Consider the following 16,176-nt stretch of genomic DNA (forward strand, 5'->3'; position numbering starts at 1 on the left):
GGATAAGTATATGTGAAAGCAGGGATTGCACTCCCTTGCAGACAAGGAATACCAAGGCACTGAAGATTAAAGGATATCACCCCAATCCAGTTGCTGGTTTTCTTTCAGGTGACTTTCAGACACATGGTATTTGTTGAGGAGCATTCAGTGAAATTTTGTGTGAATCGTTGATTTCCCATTTAAGTGAAAGAAGTCTATTGTCAGGTTGGTTAACAATCCTCTCCCTTTGTGCCTTCCTTGACAGTGAAATAGGTAGAACCAGTAATTATTTTACCTTATCATTTTCACAGCCTTGAATTACAGCAATAAACTATCTCATAACATTCCTTAATAAAAAACAATTTTTTTCTATATTATGGCAAGATTCCATAAGCCACAGTTAACTAAAAGAAGGATGATTGTGCTCTTGGTAAGAAATAGGAAAAAATATTTTAAAATACAGTGTTTTTATACTGATATTCTTGATTAGCTGTTCTAAAATATATGTTCTAAAATAATGGTTCTTATGGTTGTTTAGGCATTTGATATTTTAAATTACTATCTAATGTTTCAATTTCACTAAAAGCTTAGAAATAATTTTAAGCTAGCATAAAATAAAAATACAATATTCAATATAGCACAATATGCATGGTTATGGTTTCATATTTTTAAAAGACAATAGCCAACTAAAGTTATTTAGATACCTCAAATTATTTTCTGTAAAATTCGTTTCTTGTCTATCTTTTATTTGTGGTTACTTAGTAGTAGACAAAGATATAAAACATAAAATTTAGAATAAGTCAAACCTTAACAATTTTCTGCTATGAATTATTAGAAAACTATTATTAATATATATCAATGTTTTACTACCTAAGTTGAGCCCACAAGTAATTACTATTATTTCTGTTTCAAAGAACTATTTTGAAGAAGGTTCAAGTAGTCTTACATATTTCATATGGCAAAATAATCTTATATATTCTATATTCCCAGGTGAATTTAGGTGAATCCTTATTGTTTGATAGTTGATCCTGACTAGATTTTCCACAGCTTCATGGGGAAGGGAGGGACAATCTTGCTTATCTCCTCCCAGACTGCATTATTCAAGTCTTTTTCTGTGACCTCAAACATTCTCCATTTATGTCATAATTGTTAGTTGCATGTCTGTTTCTCTTAACTTGCATTTTGTTTCCTCAGAGGAATTGCATTAATCGAATTTATTGGCATGTCTCTAGTGCTTGTACAATGTATAAAAAATTGCATCTGACTAGTAGTCTAACACATTTCCCAATGTTTGAAAAACAAACCAAAACAACAACAAAAAGTATTTAACGACTCAGAATATGTTGATAAATTACAAGCATACCAAACATCTGACATGATAGAAAACCTATTGCCAAAATAAATAGGGAGTAACTATAAATTTCAAGTCAATGAAGCTGTCCTGAAAAACAGTTCATGTTCTGCTCAACCACAAGAAAATGGAAACATATTTTCATGAAATAAACAACAAAGTTTTTAGTTTTTCTCCTAAACTCAGAAATTCAAATCTCTACTTGATGGAAATGACTCAAGTCATAAAATGTCAATAAATATTTCTGGATCAGAAGAGTCAGTAGGCTAAATATTGTCTGTTTCTCTCAATTATCCAGCAGGTTTAATACATTTCTAATTAAGTTTCCAGTAACATTTCTTTTGTAATTAGTAAAATAATTCTAAAAACAGAGATATAAGAGTAAACTGAAGAACATACAGTAAAAATAAGTACATTACAAACTTTAATAAAGCTTAATATAATAGTGAGATTTATTAAACAGCTGTAAAATTGTGCAGTTTACTCAACAAATCAATGAGAACAAAAAAATAGAATAATCACACTGTAATATATATCATATAAGATCTGAAAATGTGACCTATAATCAAGAAATATCAGAACTTTATATAAAATTGATTGAGTAGTCAAATAACACAAGGAGGAAAAATGAAAACCTATACAACATTTCGTATTTGTGTGCATGTGATTTTTATCACCCACAAAAATTAAATTAAGAATTAAGTACAAAGATAATTTTAAAATCTACTGAAATATAAGCAAACAAATCATGTATGGATGGGAAAAATTTTCTGATTAAATAACTGCAATGTAGCTACAATGGAAAAGTGAAAAGAAAAAAAGCAACAAAGTCTCTTACAAATAATCCTTACGGTTGTGGTTTTATTCTGGGTTTGCCAACAGGCTGTCTGTCTAAAATAAAATCTTTTGACCTTAATCCTTGTTTGGGGTCAGATGCTAGAAACTAGATATATCTTGGAATTCTTGCACTTTTGAATAATAGTTGTATTTTTTTTCCCTTTGATGAGGGTAGAACCAAAGATATATTTATTTGGCAGCAATACGAGAACAAACAGCATTACATGTATTTATTGAAAAACAATTAGTTATCTGAATAACATTGGAGGTCAAAATTTAGAAGATAGTGACAATAAAATGTACTTAGTGCTGACCAGGTACTAGGCATTGGGCTATATGTTTACCAGAATTAACAGTATTTACTTTTGCAAGAACCTGGAAAGGTAGATTTTATTACTTCCTCTTCTTCTGTGGATTAGGAAGTTAAGCACTTACGAAGTTTAATGACTTTTCTAAGAATATAGAGCAATAAAGTGTTAGAAACTTAAATCTAAGCCCAGTCTGTATGATTCCAGAGCCCACAGCTTCAGCCACTACAGTTGGCCAACAAAAGGAGACCAACAGTTATTTTGCCTCCTTCTAAATTTAATAATTTATATTTCTGGAAATCAATAAAGATAATCAGAGATAGAATCAATATATATTTATAAGAAAATATATCAGGGTTACTGAAGTGTTAAGTAATAGGAAATAGTAGCAAAAACCATCACATACAAAGATGATGACATGTTATTCACCAATGCAACACAGCATCAACAACTAAGTGGTGTTTGCTAAACCCTGTATTGGTTGTTAAAGATTAAGTTAAACATAAGACACAGGCGTACTATCATGGAGTTCAGGTGGTGAAGAAAACAAGTAAATAAGTAATTAAATTAGCAAAATATGGTAATTTTAATCATACACCGAAGGAAGCATATGTAAAAGAATGGCAACAGGCCTATTTTGATGGATAATGAAAGCAAAGCTTCCTAGAAGTAAAATCTAATACAAAATATAATTTAATAGAGAATAATGAATAATAGCAAGTAAATATTTAAGACATACATTTGCATGTAAACCATTATCTTCATATGTATGCCCATGTGTTTGTTTATTAAAAAAAGATTAGGTTATATACAGTCATGAGTCACTTAATAAGGGTTTTTTTTTTCTGAGAAATGCATCATTGTGTGACTATCACATAGTGTATTTACATAAACCTAGAGGGTATAGCCTACTACCTACCTGTGAAATAGCCTATTGCTCCTAGACTACAAAACTGTGCAGCATTTTACTTTACTAAATACTGAGGTAACTGTAACACAATGGTAAGTATTTGTGTTTGTTTAAACATAGACAAGGTACAGCAAAAATACTGGTATTATAATCTTACGGAACTGCTGTGGCATATGAGGCCCACTGTTGACTGAAAGGTCATTACAGGGCACATGACTGTATTATATAATTTCTCCATAGGATTGCAAATAATTGTTATTAGATTTTAAATTTTTTTTTCTATTTCTCAATACATTCACACATTTTAATTATATATATGACACTCATAATCAGAAAAACTCCAAATATATAAAATGCATTGCTTAAAATAACAAAACACAAATTCATAGCCTATTGACAATTACCATAGGGATGGAGTACATTGGTGAAATTTTTTTGGTGTTGGTGAAAAGGTTGCATTTTTAGTCAGGTATAAAAACTACATTTTTGAGTAATAGAAGATTAACACACATATAGCAGACTATTTTATGACTGTCATAAAACTGGAAGAAAATCACACATTTTCACAATTGTTCATCTAAAAACCTCTGGAATTCAATTATATTGTATACTTTAAAAGAGCCACATATCACTTGAGGTATTACCCTGCATTCAAACATAGCAATATTTCTGAAGTGAAAAGTGTGAAATAAATAAATTATGGTCCAAAAAGTATGTTCACACAAGTTCCTGTTAGTTTTTTTAGCCAATAAATATTGAAACCAAACGTAAGAAAGAAAAAAAATTATTGTTTTTCCAGATGTTTGGAAACTTCTCCATTGCGAATAGAAAATTATTGATCTACCAGGGTAAACTTTTAGAAAAGTCTTCAAAAGAAGCAATTGTAAAGCCAGAGACATCTGAAATAACTGACGCAGAAAAGCTCGGATGGTTAGATTAGTGTGTGTGTTCTGGGACGTCTCCTCTGCCACAAGTCAATTTCAGGGTTAGAGACTCTGCCATAGTATGATACTCTCTGAGGGAAATTGTATGGCATCAGATGTCTAGAAACTAGATATATCTTTGGGTTCTTGCACTTTTGAATAATAGTTGTATTTTTTTCATTTGATGAGGACAGAACCAAAGAGACATTTATTTGGCAGCAATGTGAGAACAAAAACGTGAAAGGTAAAATACTGAATTGTGGTATAATAGAATACAAAGACTTCCCTCTGAGTGCACAAGGCCAAGAAACATTTTAGCTACAATAAGGGACTTGGAGTTTGAAAAACTGAATTTTATTTATAATTGCATTACTTTATAGGATGGTCATTCACTTGTTTTTCCTCACCTAAAAAATGTGTGAGTCCTGCCACACGCTTTTATGTAATCTCAATTACCTGAATATAATGCATAAAAGGAAACTCATGCAAATAATTTTAATTATAAATGATATGTGATTATTGTTGGTAAAGGGAATTGGAGCCCAAGCAAAGCAAAATCACAAAGTTGTCAGTGCTTGAGCTGAACAACGTAGCTTGAAAGAAAACTGAGGTCAAGAAACCAGACTGGGGCTGGTGTTCCCTATCTGCCAAGGAATAGGAAGGTGATATAAGGGGAGGAGACAGGTGGCTCAAATCAGAGTACCTGCTTGGTTCACAGTGCTAAGATGTGAGTTATCCTAGGTCGGATGAAATTGTCAAAACTGTAGAAAAAGAAATTGAAGAATTATCTCCAGCTCCTTAACAACTCTGCACCTGAGTTTACTTCTTCACAAAACAAATGTTATCAATAAAGGCAATCTAGAAATTCCCTATTAAAAAGCATCAAAGCTACTGTGCAATTCTAGAGTGATGAGTATACCAGAGGGTAGAGCAGTTAATAGCTAGGTAGACAATTAACAACCCAACAAACAAGAGCAAATAGAAAAAAGCTGCAGCTCTAAGAGTCAGCAGCGGAGTAACTGTGGACTCAGGATTAGAACTATATTAGAATATATAGGCAATGAGAAAACAGTGAAAGTCAATGTGTAATTTTATATATTGGATGGATTGGAGGTATACAAAGTACTAACTAAAATTGAAAAGTATCACTTCTACTAAGAGGAAGAGGGACTAAAGAAAGATAGAGGTATAGAGAGTATATTTGTAAGGATACAGCGCTCTCTAGAAGTGACACCAGGAACTGAAACCGATGTGTAAGATTTTCCTAAAGTTTTTAATTATAACTTTCTACATCTGTGTCTTTGTGAGCATATGTAAATTCTCCTTTTACCAGCTCAAGTAACAACATTTATTGCCTCACTGGAACTGTCACCTCAGGGAAAAAAGAATTGTTCAGCTGATGTGAAAATAAAATCGTAATTTATTTCTGTTCTAAAAACTATTGTTTTAAAGGAGATAATTAAATTGTTCCACTATATTAAAGTGACTTTATTTTGCTTTTATATGCACATGAGTCATGTCATTGTTTAAAATGGTTCAGGGACATATACTCAATTAATTTGGTTTTAAATTATGGTATAAAAAAATAAAACTCTTTGATAAGCTCAGGGGAAAACTACTGTCTTCTTCCCACTCCTAAAATTCAATTGGAATTGACTCAGCAACCAGAATGCCTATGGATAAGACTGCCCCAAGTCCCTTTCTTTCCTAAGCATAATTCAAGTCCTGACAATTTCCTACCTTCAATCCCATCTTCCTCTAAGACCCCTCACATTAGGACCCCATGAACCCTTGGATTGGAGCAGCTGGAACATAGCCTGGCGGATTGTCTTGGTCTTCAAGCTGTAAATGATAGGGTTCAGCACAGGTGGTAAGAGCAGATAAATATTGGCCAAAGTGCTACAGAGCACCCTTGGGGTAGACTGGAAGAGGCGGTGTGCCAAAGAGAGGCTGATCATTGGCACATAGAAAACAGTGACCGCACAGATGTGACAGACACAAGTGCTGAGAGCTTTTTGTTGCTTCTTTCGGGCCACAATGCTCAGAACAGTACGGAGGATCAGGACATAGGAGAAAAGAATAAACAATATGTCAGTGCCGTTCAGGTATAGCTGAAGAAACAATCCCCAAAAACTGCTGATCCAAGGTTTGGAATAGGTGTATTTGATCACTTCTGGGTGGTAGCAAAATGGATGGGAAAGCTCATGACCCCCATGAAAAGATGCAGTGTTTATGGCTACAACGACGGGAAGTAAGAAAACTACTGGTCTAATGCAGATGACCAGCCCTATCACCAGGATCATCCTGTCCGTGAGGGTAGCAGCATAGTTCAGTGGGTTACAGATAGCCATGAAGCGGTCAAAGGCCATGGTTACCAGCACCGAGGACTCCAGCAAGGAGAAGGCATGCACAAAGAACATTTGAATGAAGCAAGCTTTAAAGCTGATCTCCCGTGCATGAAACCAGAGAACACCAAGCACAGTGGGAAGGGTCGTAATGGTCAGGCATAGATCAACAGCTGCCAGCATGGAGAGGAAATAATACATGGGCTTGTGGAGTCTCCGCTTAGTAATGATGACAAGAAAAATCATACTGTTTCCCAAGAGGGCAATGGTGTAGAGACAGCACACTGGAATGGAGATCCAGACATGAGCACGTTCCAGCCCAGGGAATGCAGTGAGGAGGAAAGTTGAGGAAGACGAAGTGGTGTTATTGAATATTGCCATGGTTGGTTGAAGACATTGAACTATGAGGAAAGAAAAATAATTAAGATTCTTTATATATATCATACATTTAATTAGTCATTTTATGTACAATTGTAAATTTAAGGTAGTTATTTCTCTTCTGTTTTAAAGACAGGAAATGGACCCAGGAGGGTTAAATAGTATGTCTAGACTAAAATAGTTAAAATACAGATTCAAATTCAAAACCAAATTTACTAACTCCAAAGTCTATTATTTTTTACTAAACTTCTGATGATCAGAAAGGCCAGGCTAATGAGACAATTTGGAGAGCTGAATGTTGTAATTTCCTTCTTTTAAAATACAAAAACTTCTAATGTCCTCTTATATTTGTATATGATGTATAGGAGGGATGGAGATGAGAAATAAGCAAAATAGAGAACTATGTTCTCATGACTCATCTAAAGAAGAATGTTTGTGGAGTCCAAGTGTTTTTAAAATTATGTATAAAAGTCTACATATCTTTGTATTGTTTTTGTCTTCATGTGCTGATGAATGCAAGGGGCATTTGGGGGTGCAAAAGTAACTAAGCGATGAGATGCTTATAAAGCAGATGTCAGTTGTCCTCTGTTCTTTGAATGGTATCTCATAAAGGCAAAGAAGAAATGACACTGGATAATGCAAAGGGGGCAAGAGGAGAGGAGACAGTGGCTCAGTTTGCTGCTGGGGAAATTTTCCCTGTGGAATGGAGACAGAAGAAGCAGCAGAGGGCTTTCTCTCTGTGAGGTCATACACTCTGGAGCCAGTGGTAGGTCAAAGTTCAGTTCCTAAATTTATCAAGGTTTTCTCAACATTGCCAGCTAACCAGAGCAATATGTAAGTGCTTTCTCTCTTCAGGTACAAGTCTCCATCTGACTGGCCAGGAAGAAGGTAGCATCTGCCCATTCATATACAGAAGACCAGGTGAAATTGTTTGAATAACACTCACTCAACTCAATAACGGAGTGACCCAAAGATCACCATCCCTATTTTCTGGCATCCGTAATGTTACAGACCCATCCTCATCATTTACCAACCCCTACCTTCTGTTAATTTGTTAACACTGAATTATATTTCCTCCACAATTCAGAATATGCCCTGAAAGTTCCATGACATATTAAGCTAAAACTACCCTCTGCTTCAATCTTTGCCCCACATTTTGCTTGGACTTTTCACTTGGTGCTTAATAATGAGGCACAGCTGATATTGGTAATTTATATATGTGAGTACCATGTTCTTATTCTGCCAGAAGTTTGAGTTTCTTGAAAGTTTGGGCAAGCATGTTTTTAATCTCTCAATGCCAGTTACTAAAGCAGGATCAGGAAAAACAGAAAGTTTCATTTACCATCATTGACTGTTTACCAAACAATTATGGCCACAGAAAGGGAGTTTTTGAGTCCTATCATCTTTTGCCTTTGTCTCTTCTTTCTTCTCCTGTCTTCTCTTTCCCTATCTCAATTTCTTCCAGTATCTGTTATACCCCTCTCTTTATTCATCCCATCTTACTTGTAGTTCCCATCAATTTATTGCTTTATCTTCTTCCTCTCCTTATCTTACCATCTCTCATTTTTAAAAAACTCCCTCCCCTTCAGTTTTTTTCCCCCACATTTGCACTCCCACCTTACCTGGTCACATCAGCAGGAAACACCACCAACTTCTCTTCAGTCCCATAACAGATCAGGGACTAAAACAGCTTCCAAAAGTGAGGGCTTTATAGGCAGCCTAGTAGAGTCCCCAGGCAACAGGGAGCATTCTTGATTAGTAAGCATTCTGGTTCGAGTAAGAGTGATGGAACCCATCTGCAACTCAGACATATCTCCAAGACTTACCTTCAAACCCTGCTCCCAGGCCCAAGCAAACCCCATCCATCAGGGGCTGGGAGAAGAGCCCTAGCCCTGGAGGCTGACAGTAATGGATATCTGCAAAAACTGCCTGCCTGGGTCAAATAACTATAACCATTCCTCTTCACTCAGCCTTAGGCTAACGACTCTCAGCCAGGAAGGCTCTCTGAATGTCAGAGCTGGATTACGAGAGCAGAAAGAGTCATCCCATTGTTCTCTGTTTTCAATGTATCCTCTTCCTAAGAGGTCTCATTACTCTCCTGGCCGTTCATACATCCCTCCTCTTACACAGGAACTCCTCCTAAGAACCCTTCCCGTTCAAGTCATATCTGGAGCCATCTACCTTCTATGCATAAGTAACCTAACATTTGATGAACACATAATATGTTCCAGAAACTGTATCTTTCAAATGCATTGTCTTAATCAACCTTATGAGTTAAGTATTATTATCTATTATTTCACAGCTGAGGAAATTGAAGCTCAGAAAGATTTTTTAATAACTTTGCTGTCTAAAAGTTAGCAAGTTGCAGAAATGGTACTCAAGCCTATTTCAGAAATGGTACTCAAAATTTTGAAATAAGTCTTATTTCAAAGCTTTTCACCTTAACCATCATGCTAGACTACCTTCTAATGTCAACTGTTTCCATTCGGATCTTCAGGAACTATGGTTTAAATTCATCGTCCTTAATCTGTCAGTTTCATAGATTGATTTCCAACTGTGTGCCCACATATGGTTTAAGCTTAGTTTAGTCTGGAATGCAACTATTCACAGTAGACAGTCAATTAATAATCCTGATTATATCTAATCTACCCTGGCTTTTTATACTTTCCCCCACCTTGAGACAGAGTCTCGCTCTGCCACCCAGACTGAGTGCAGTGGCGCGATCTCCACCTCCTGAGTTCAAGCAATTCTCCTGCCTCAGCAGGGATTATAGGCACCTGCCACCACACCTGGCTAATTTTTGTATTTTTACTAAAGACAGGGTTTCACCATGTTGGCCAGGCTGGTCTCAGACTCCTAACCACATGATCCGCTCACCTTGGCTTCCCAAAGTGCTGGGATTACAGGCATGAGCGGCCATGCCCAGCCCTTTTTGTACTTCTTGAAACATTTTCTAAATATATTCTCACTATATATGTATGAGTCACACTGAGTAAAGATGCTTATCTCAGTATCAAGGAAGATCAAGCAACTTTATAAAGTTATACATCAGGTAATGCTCAGATGCATAAGTAAACACCACCCCCTTTTCCTGGTTCCTATTAGTGAAGATGAGTGACTATGAAATTTTCAGATAAGATTTATGAATATTAAATGAGAACAGAAAGAATAGAAAGTATTTCATCAATCTTAATATAGTTCTCATTAATTCATTAATTCAAAAATATATATTAAGTGTCCACCATATGGTCTAAACTACGTTACACACTTGGATTGTGATGAAGTGGGATAAAAGAGACCCTGTTCATATGGAGTATATATTAAGCACAAGTCAGAAAAGCCCTCTGAACAGAAGTGAGGCTGAGTTTGAGTTCTAAAGCTTATGTGAAATTTCTTATTTTTCCAACTCACTGAATGCACCATTTTCTCAAACTCTGCACATGCTATTTATTTTTAATATTTTTTCTTTCCTGATTCCAACCCCTTAAATATGTACACCTTATGTTATAAAATAGATAAATAAATAACAAATAAAGGCAAAAGAAAATAAATGTTCTATGTTCATCACTGAATACCAGAGTGATTCTAGTGGAGTAAGAGCAGTCTGGACAGATTTCTCAAAAAAAGTTATTAAAAAATGACATACAACAGAAAACTATTCAGCAATAAACAGGAATAAACTACCAATACATGCAATAACATGGGTGAATCTCAAAAGCATTTTATTAAGAAGCTAGACACAAAAGACTATAATACAAGGTTTCATTTGCATGACACTCTGGAAAAAGAATCATTATAGGGAGTCATTATATCAATGCTTGCCAGTCAATGCTTGCCCTCTGGTGGGTGACAATATAGTGGTTGACCACAAATGGGCAGCATAAAGAAATCTGGGGAAGTGATAAAATTGTTCTGTACCTTTGTTTCAGTGGTGGTAACACAATGCATTTGTCAAAACTTGTAAAATGATATGCCAAAGTGAGTAAATTTTATTGTACATAAATGTTTGATAATTTCTTATATACAATTTTAAAGTATAAAAGCTTATGTTTTATCAAGCTAAAATAAATTATTGCTCTCATCAAAACCATTATGCAATTTCATTTCACAACCCATTATATTTGTACTGTTCAATACAGCAGCTACTAGTTACATATTACAACTTAAAGTTACACTTAAATCAACTAAAATTAAGTACATTTAAAATTCAGTTCCTCCGCTTGCACTAGCAAAATTTCAAGCAATTAATAGCCATGTACGGCTACTAGTTACTAAACAGCAGAGAAATAGAAAATATCCACTTCTGCGGGAATTTCTATTGGATAGTGCTGTGTTTGATACGCTTCTCTAACTTGATTGCATTTACATGGAAATAGTAGATGCCATTAAGGGCTAACCCTAGCCCCACAAAAGGCCTGAACAATCCACCATCAGATCTGCTTGGTCATAACACTGTACACAATGGGATTGAGCACAGGAGGGAGAAGCAGGTAGATATTGGCCATGAATGTGTGTATTGGTGGTGACAAATGCTTCCCATAGCGATGAATTAGGGTCATACCAATCAGAGGCACACAGAAAAGCAGCGCTGCACAGATGTGAGAGAGGCAAGTGTTGAGAGCCTTGAGCCTCTCTTCCTGGGAAGCAATGTTCAATACTGCCTGGAGGATTAGAATGTAAGAGGCCAAAAGTATCAAGGCATCTAGTACAATGATGAAGATCACAGCCAGCAGGCCATAGATGCTATTGACACTGGTGTCAGCACAGGCAAGCCTCATGGCATCCTGATGGAGGCGGTTGCATGGGAGAGGACACTGGAGTGACAGAAAGGTAACCTTTTGATGAGCAAAGGCACAGGGAGCACAGTCCCCACACTCCGTAGCAGGACTGCTGCTGCAATCTTGCTGATGACACTGTGAGTGAGAATGGTAGCATAGTGCAAAGGAAAGCCAATGGCCACAAAGCGATCAAAGGCCATGGCCACGAGAACACCTGATTCTACTCCCCTAAATGTGTGGATGAAGAACATCTGAATAAGGCAGCCACTAAAAGTAATTGAATGCCAGTTGAACCAGTGAACACTGACCATGGTAGGCATGGAAGACAGTGAAAGGCTGAGGTCAGTGGCAGCTAACATGGCTAGAAAATAATACATGGGCTCATGGAGACTTTGCTCAACTTTGAGGACAACAAGGATGGTGACATTTCCCAAGATCGTGGTGCTGTAAAGAAGACAGAGGGGCAAGGCCATCCATAAGTCTTTCTCTGGCATTCCTGGAATCCCAGTCAGTGTGAAGAAGTTCTGGTGGTTCTCAGTAGTTTGGCTGAGTGGTGACATAATGGAATCGAGGTTTGACTAGGGAAAAAGAGAAGAGCTCATTAAGTCAAATAGACTTCAACTGGAATCAGTAACAATAAGTATTGAGATGGTAGCTGTAAGAGGAAGTAACTTAAATATTATTCGTGCACACCCATGTTCAGTTTGATACAGAAACCAATATCCCCTGCTTCATGAAGCAAGAATGCTACTACTAAGCACAAAATTTTAAAATATTTAGGAGAAAGAGAAACAAAAAACCTCCAGTCAACATCTGCACATAATAGGGACATACGCAATTCAGAAATATCAAGAAGCTACCTGTCTTGCAGACTGCAATACTAGGGAAGAATTTGGCATTGTGTATTTACATATATAATAAACATTAACACCAATAACCATGAAGAATATAACCACAATCCTAATATGAGGGCGGTTCATAAACACAGATGTGCAGATATAAACATGTGGATGTATACGTGTGCATCTTAGTTGCAATCTTAAATTGTTTTGATTTTCATATGATCATTTCCCTCTTCGGTACTCAATTTCTCAATCCTTTCCCTCTTTGACACTTGTGTGATGTGAGATGGAGGAGGAAAGACACACTTTAAGGAATTTAAAGCTCTGACCTTCTGTATTCCTAAGAGTCTGTGAGTACTAAAGGGATCTGAGCCTGCAGCAAGTGAGGGAGGAAGAAGTCACCTTGGCTCCCAAAGAACTTAAAAAAGACCTACTGTGGTAGGAAGAATAATACCCTCAAAGATGTCCTCATCTGAATCCTTGAAAACTATCGATATGCTACTTTGCATGTCAAAAGGGAATTTCCATATGTAGTTAAAAATTAAGAACCTTGAGATGTAGAGTTTATCCTACATTGTCCAGGTAGGCCAAATCACATCACAGTAGTACTTAGAAATGAATAACCTTTGTCAACTGCAGAGAACCAGAAAGATGGCAGCATGAGCAGGACTGGACCTGAATTATTGACATTGAAGATGAAGGAAGGGAACCAGAAGACAAGGAATATTAGTGGCCTTTAGAAGATGGAAAGGTAAGTGAACAGAATTTTCCCCTAAGTCTACAGAAAATATTGCAGAAAAGAATGCCTTAAATCTTGGTTTTAGCCCAGTGAGACCCATTTTGGACTTCTGATCTAACAAACTGTTAAAAATAAATATATATTATTTTAAGCCACTAAGTTTTTAGTAACTTCTTATGGCAGCAATAGAAAACAGATACCCAGGAGCCACATAAGAGTTGCTTTAGTCCCTTTTCAGAAATATCTAAAATCTTCCCATTGTCATTCTCATTTATTCAGGCCTTTTTCTTCAGAATGTTCTTCCATGCAATTAGATTTCTCTGTCCTAAGGTGCATCTAGAAAGGAATTTTGAGATTTACTTTTCTCTTCATGAAGGAGCAGAATGATCTCCAGTACTTGCAAAGAGTTTTACAACTACTATATGGTTCAGCCAGATTAAATCCATCCATGGAGAATTTCCCAAAAGACAGGTTCAAACATGGTTCAGATTACTGAAGTCAGCGTCCTGGGTGTTAAAACTCATCTAGAAGTTTTTTCCTGTTTCTCCTTAGAGAAGACCCATTCTCTTCCTTCCATACTCCTATGTGGCCATTCTAATAAACGTCATCTTGAGTTAGCAGCAGCTACATTTCTCACTGTAACTCCAAGTAAGGCCTAGTTAAATCTGTGGGGAATCACAGACATTAATGTCTACTACTTGCAGTGAAAAAGATCAGATTAAAATCTTGGTGCCACACAATCAGTTCTCTTCCATTTCAATTTTTTGGTGTCGTCTTAAGACCATATATCCAAATGTGCAGCTGAGCTAATCACCTTTTCAGGCCAGTCTAGCCACAGCTGACAGAAGGTTCAGGACTAGAAGAAAGAGTAGTGCTATAGTGGCTCTGAAATTTGTATTTATCATAATCTTTCTGAGAATCTCAGAAAGGGTCTCCCAGTTAAGAATGCATACACACACACACACACACACACACAGACACACACACTCCTCCCAACACACTACACACACATATATACAAGCAAAGTTCTGCATAAAAAGTAAGTGAATTCAGATATTTTAGAAAACCATCTATGGACCCAGGTTAAGAACTCTTTAAGAAATTATTTTAAATAAATGAAATAGGAGCCTTGGTCATAGAAAGTAACAAAGCCACTAGACAAAATCCAGAGCTACACACAAAAGACAGAGAGCTCTGGATACTTGCGAATGAACAAGACAGAAAAAAGTCACTCCAAATTTCTCAGTCAGTAGTTTAGTGCAGTACTGTCCAATATAGTAGCCCCTAGACACATGCATCTATGTAAATTTAAATTGATTAAATTAAATTACAATTTCACCTTACTTGTACTAACCATATTTTAAATGTCCAATAGCCACATGTGACTAGTGGCTACTGAATTGGATAAAACTGTTGTAGAATATTTTCATCTTTGCAAAAAATTTTATTTGAAACTTCAACAACTGGAGCTGCAGACTGCAGACTTAAAGGATACCAACATCCTTGCTGACTCTTGAAAAATAACGGGTCTGATTGGATTAAGGGTCTTTCACTTACATAATAAGTGTCTCTCTTTACCTATATATCTGTCTCTCTTTACCTATATCTCTCTGTCTTTGACTCTGTTTAGGGAAGTTGTAAAGAAAAATCACTTTAAAAATAAAGGCTCTGGGGTTTGAATCTTAGCTTTATGACTTTTAACAAGTTACTTAATAATCACTGTGCTTAATTCCTCACTTCTTTAAAATAAAAGTAATAGTACCTACCATAGGGTCGTTAAGAGTATGCATTTGGAATATCGATAGAGCACTTAGATAAGCACCAGGAAAATAATAACGACTCAATAAAGTTCAGATATAATAAATGCTCATGTATTACCTATAAACTTGGTAATGTTTGCTTGACTATAAAAATTATCTCTCAAAAGATTTGTCATGAAATCTATTTATATAATTCCAAAGTTATGCACCTACTTTAATATATACTATTTATATATGTTGATCAAAGTCTGTATTACCTAAATCTTTCTATCCCTCAGGCAGTTTATGACAACATTTAATACCAGTGGCTTGCCAGCAGTGGCTGTTGCAGGGTTCAAGACAGTGAATTCGGTGGATCTGTCTCAATGACTTTGCACCTTATCATTAATGCTTACAGTAAAGGATTTAGTGAAAGCAAGCCTCAGATAAACCAAAGATGAAAAGACAATATACTAGTAGAATTCACATGTAGTAAAAATCAGCAAGAAAAAGTAAAGAATAAGAAAATTGATTATGAGTGATGAGCAGCCACAAAAGAAACACTACACTGGCAATCTAAGCACCCTAATCCCAGAGACCAGCACAGACCTTCCAGAATTTGGGACAAGGATAGTAAATGAGGCCCCTGATTACTTAAGATCTCATGAACCAAGGAAAAGTTGATCATGTTTAATTAATTTATTGATAAGTGACTTCAAATTTGTTAAGTTTCTACTAAGTACCAGATGCGTCGTGAGTAATCAGAGGACAAAAAGAAGCATTTTTCTTTTTCCGTCCAAGACCTGTTAGCAAAGAACACATGGAAAGCAAGATGAGACACATGAGTGTACTGTATAGCTGGGGTTGAATGAAGGCATGTTTTACAGGTGGGTCCATATATCCAGCTTGTCTCATCAGCTGACTAGCTTAATTCTGTCTAAATAATAGTGGTAGACCATGGAAAGAGTTGAACCTAAACTTTCCTCACAGCAATAGGACAGGAGCTTCTGTGGCTTCAGAAGTATATGTGGGGGTCAAGGTGGAGAA

The 16,176-nt window shown here is 36.2% G+C and overlaps 3 protein-coding genes across 3 annotated transcripts in view; all 3 read right to left on the reverse strand.

Moving 5' to 3' along the window:
* The window catches only part of MMP26 (matrix metallopeptidase 26), a 294,924-nt gene that overhangs the window by 109,144 nt on the left and 169,604 nt on the right, over window positions 1-16,176 (reverse strand). The window lies entirely within an intron of this gene.
* On the reverse strand, window positions 6,051-7,113 carry LOC112606284 (olfactory receptor 51T1). The gene is given in 2 exon segments (XM_025356532.1): window positions 6,051-7,095; window positions 7,097-7,113. Coding segments are annotated over 2 exon segments (1,062 nt in total).
* Window positions 11,462-12,369, reverse strand: LOC112607380 (olfactory receptor 51H1-like). The gene is given in 2 exon segments (XM_025358500.1): window positions 11,462-11,826; window positions 11,829-12,369. Coding segments are annotated over 2 exon segments (906 nt in total).

Source organism: Theropithecus gelada, chromosome 14 (genome assembly GCF_003255815.1).
Source record: "Theropithecus gelada isolate Dixy chromosome 14, Tgel_1.0, whole genome shotgun sequence".
Taxonomy (NCBI): Eukaryota; Metazoa; Chordata; class Mammalia; order Primates; family Cercopithecidae; genus Theropithecus; species Theropithecus gelada.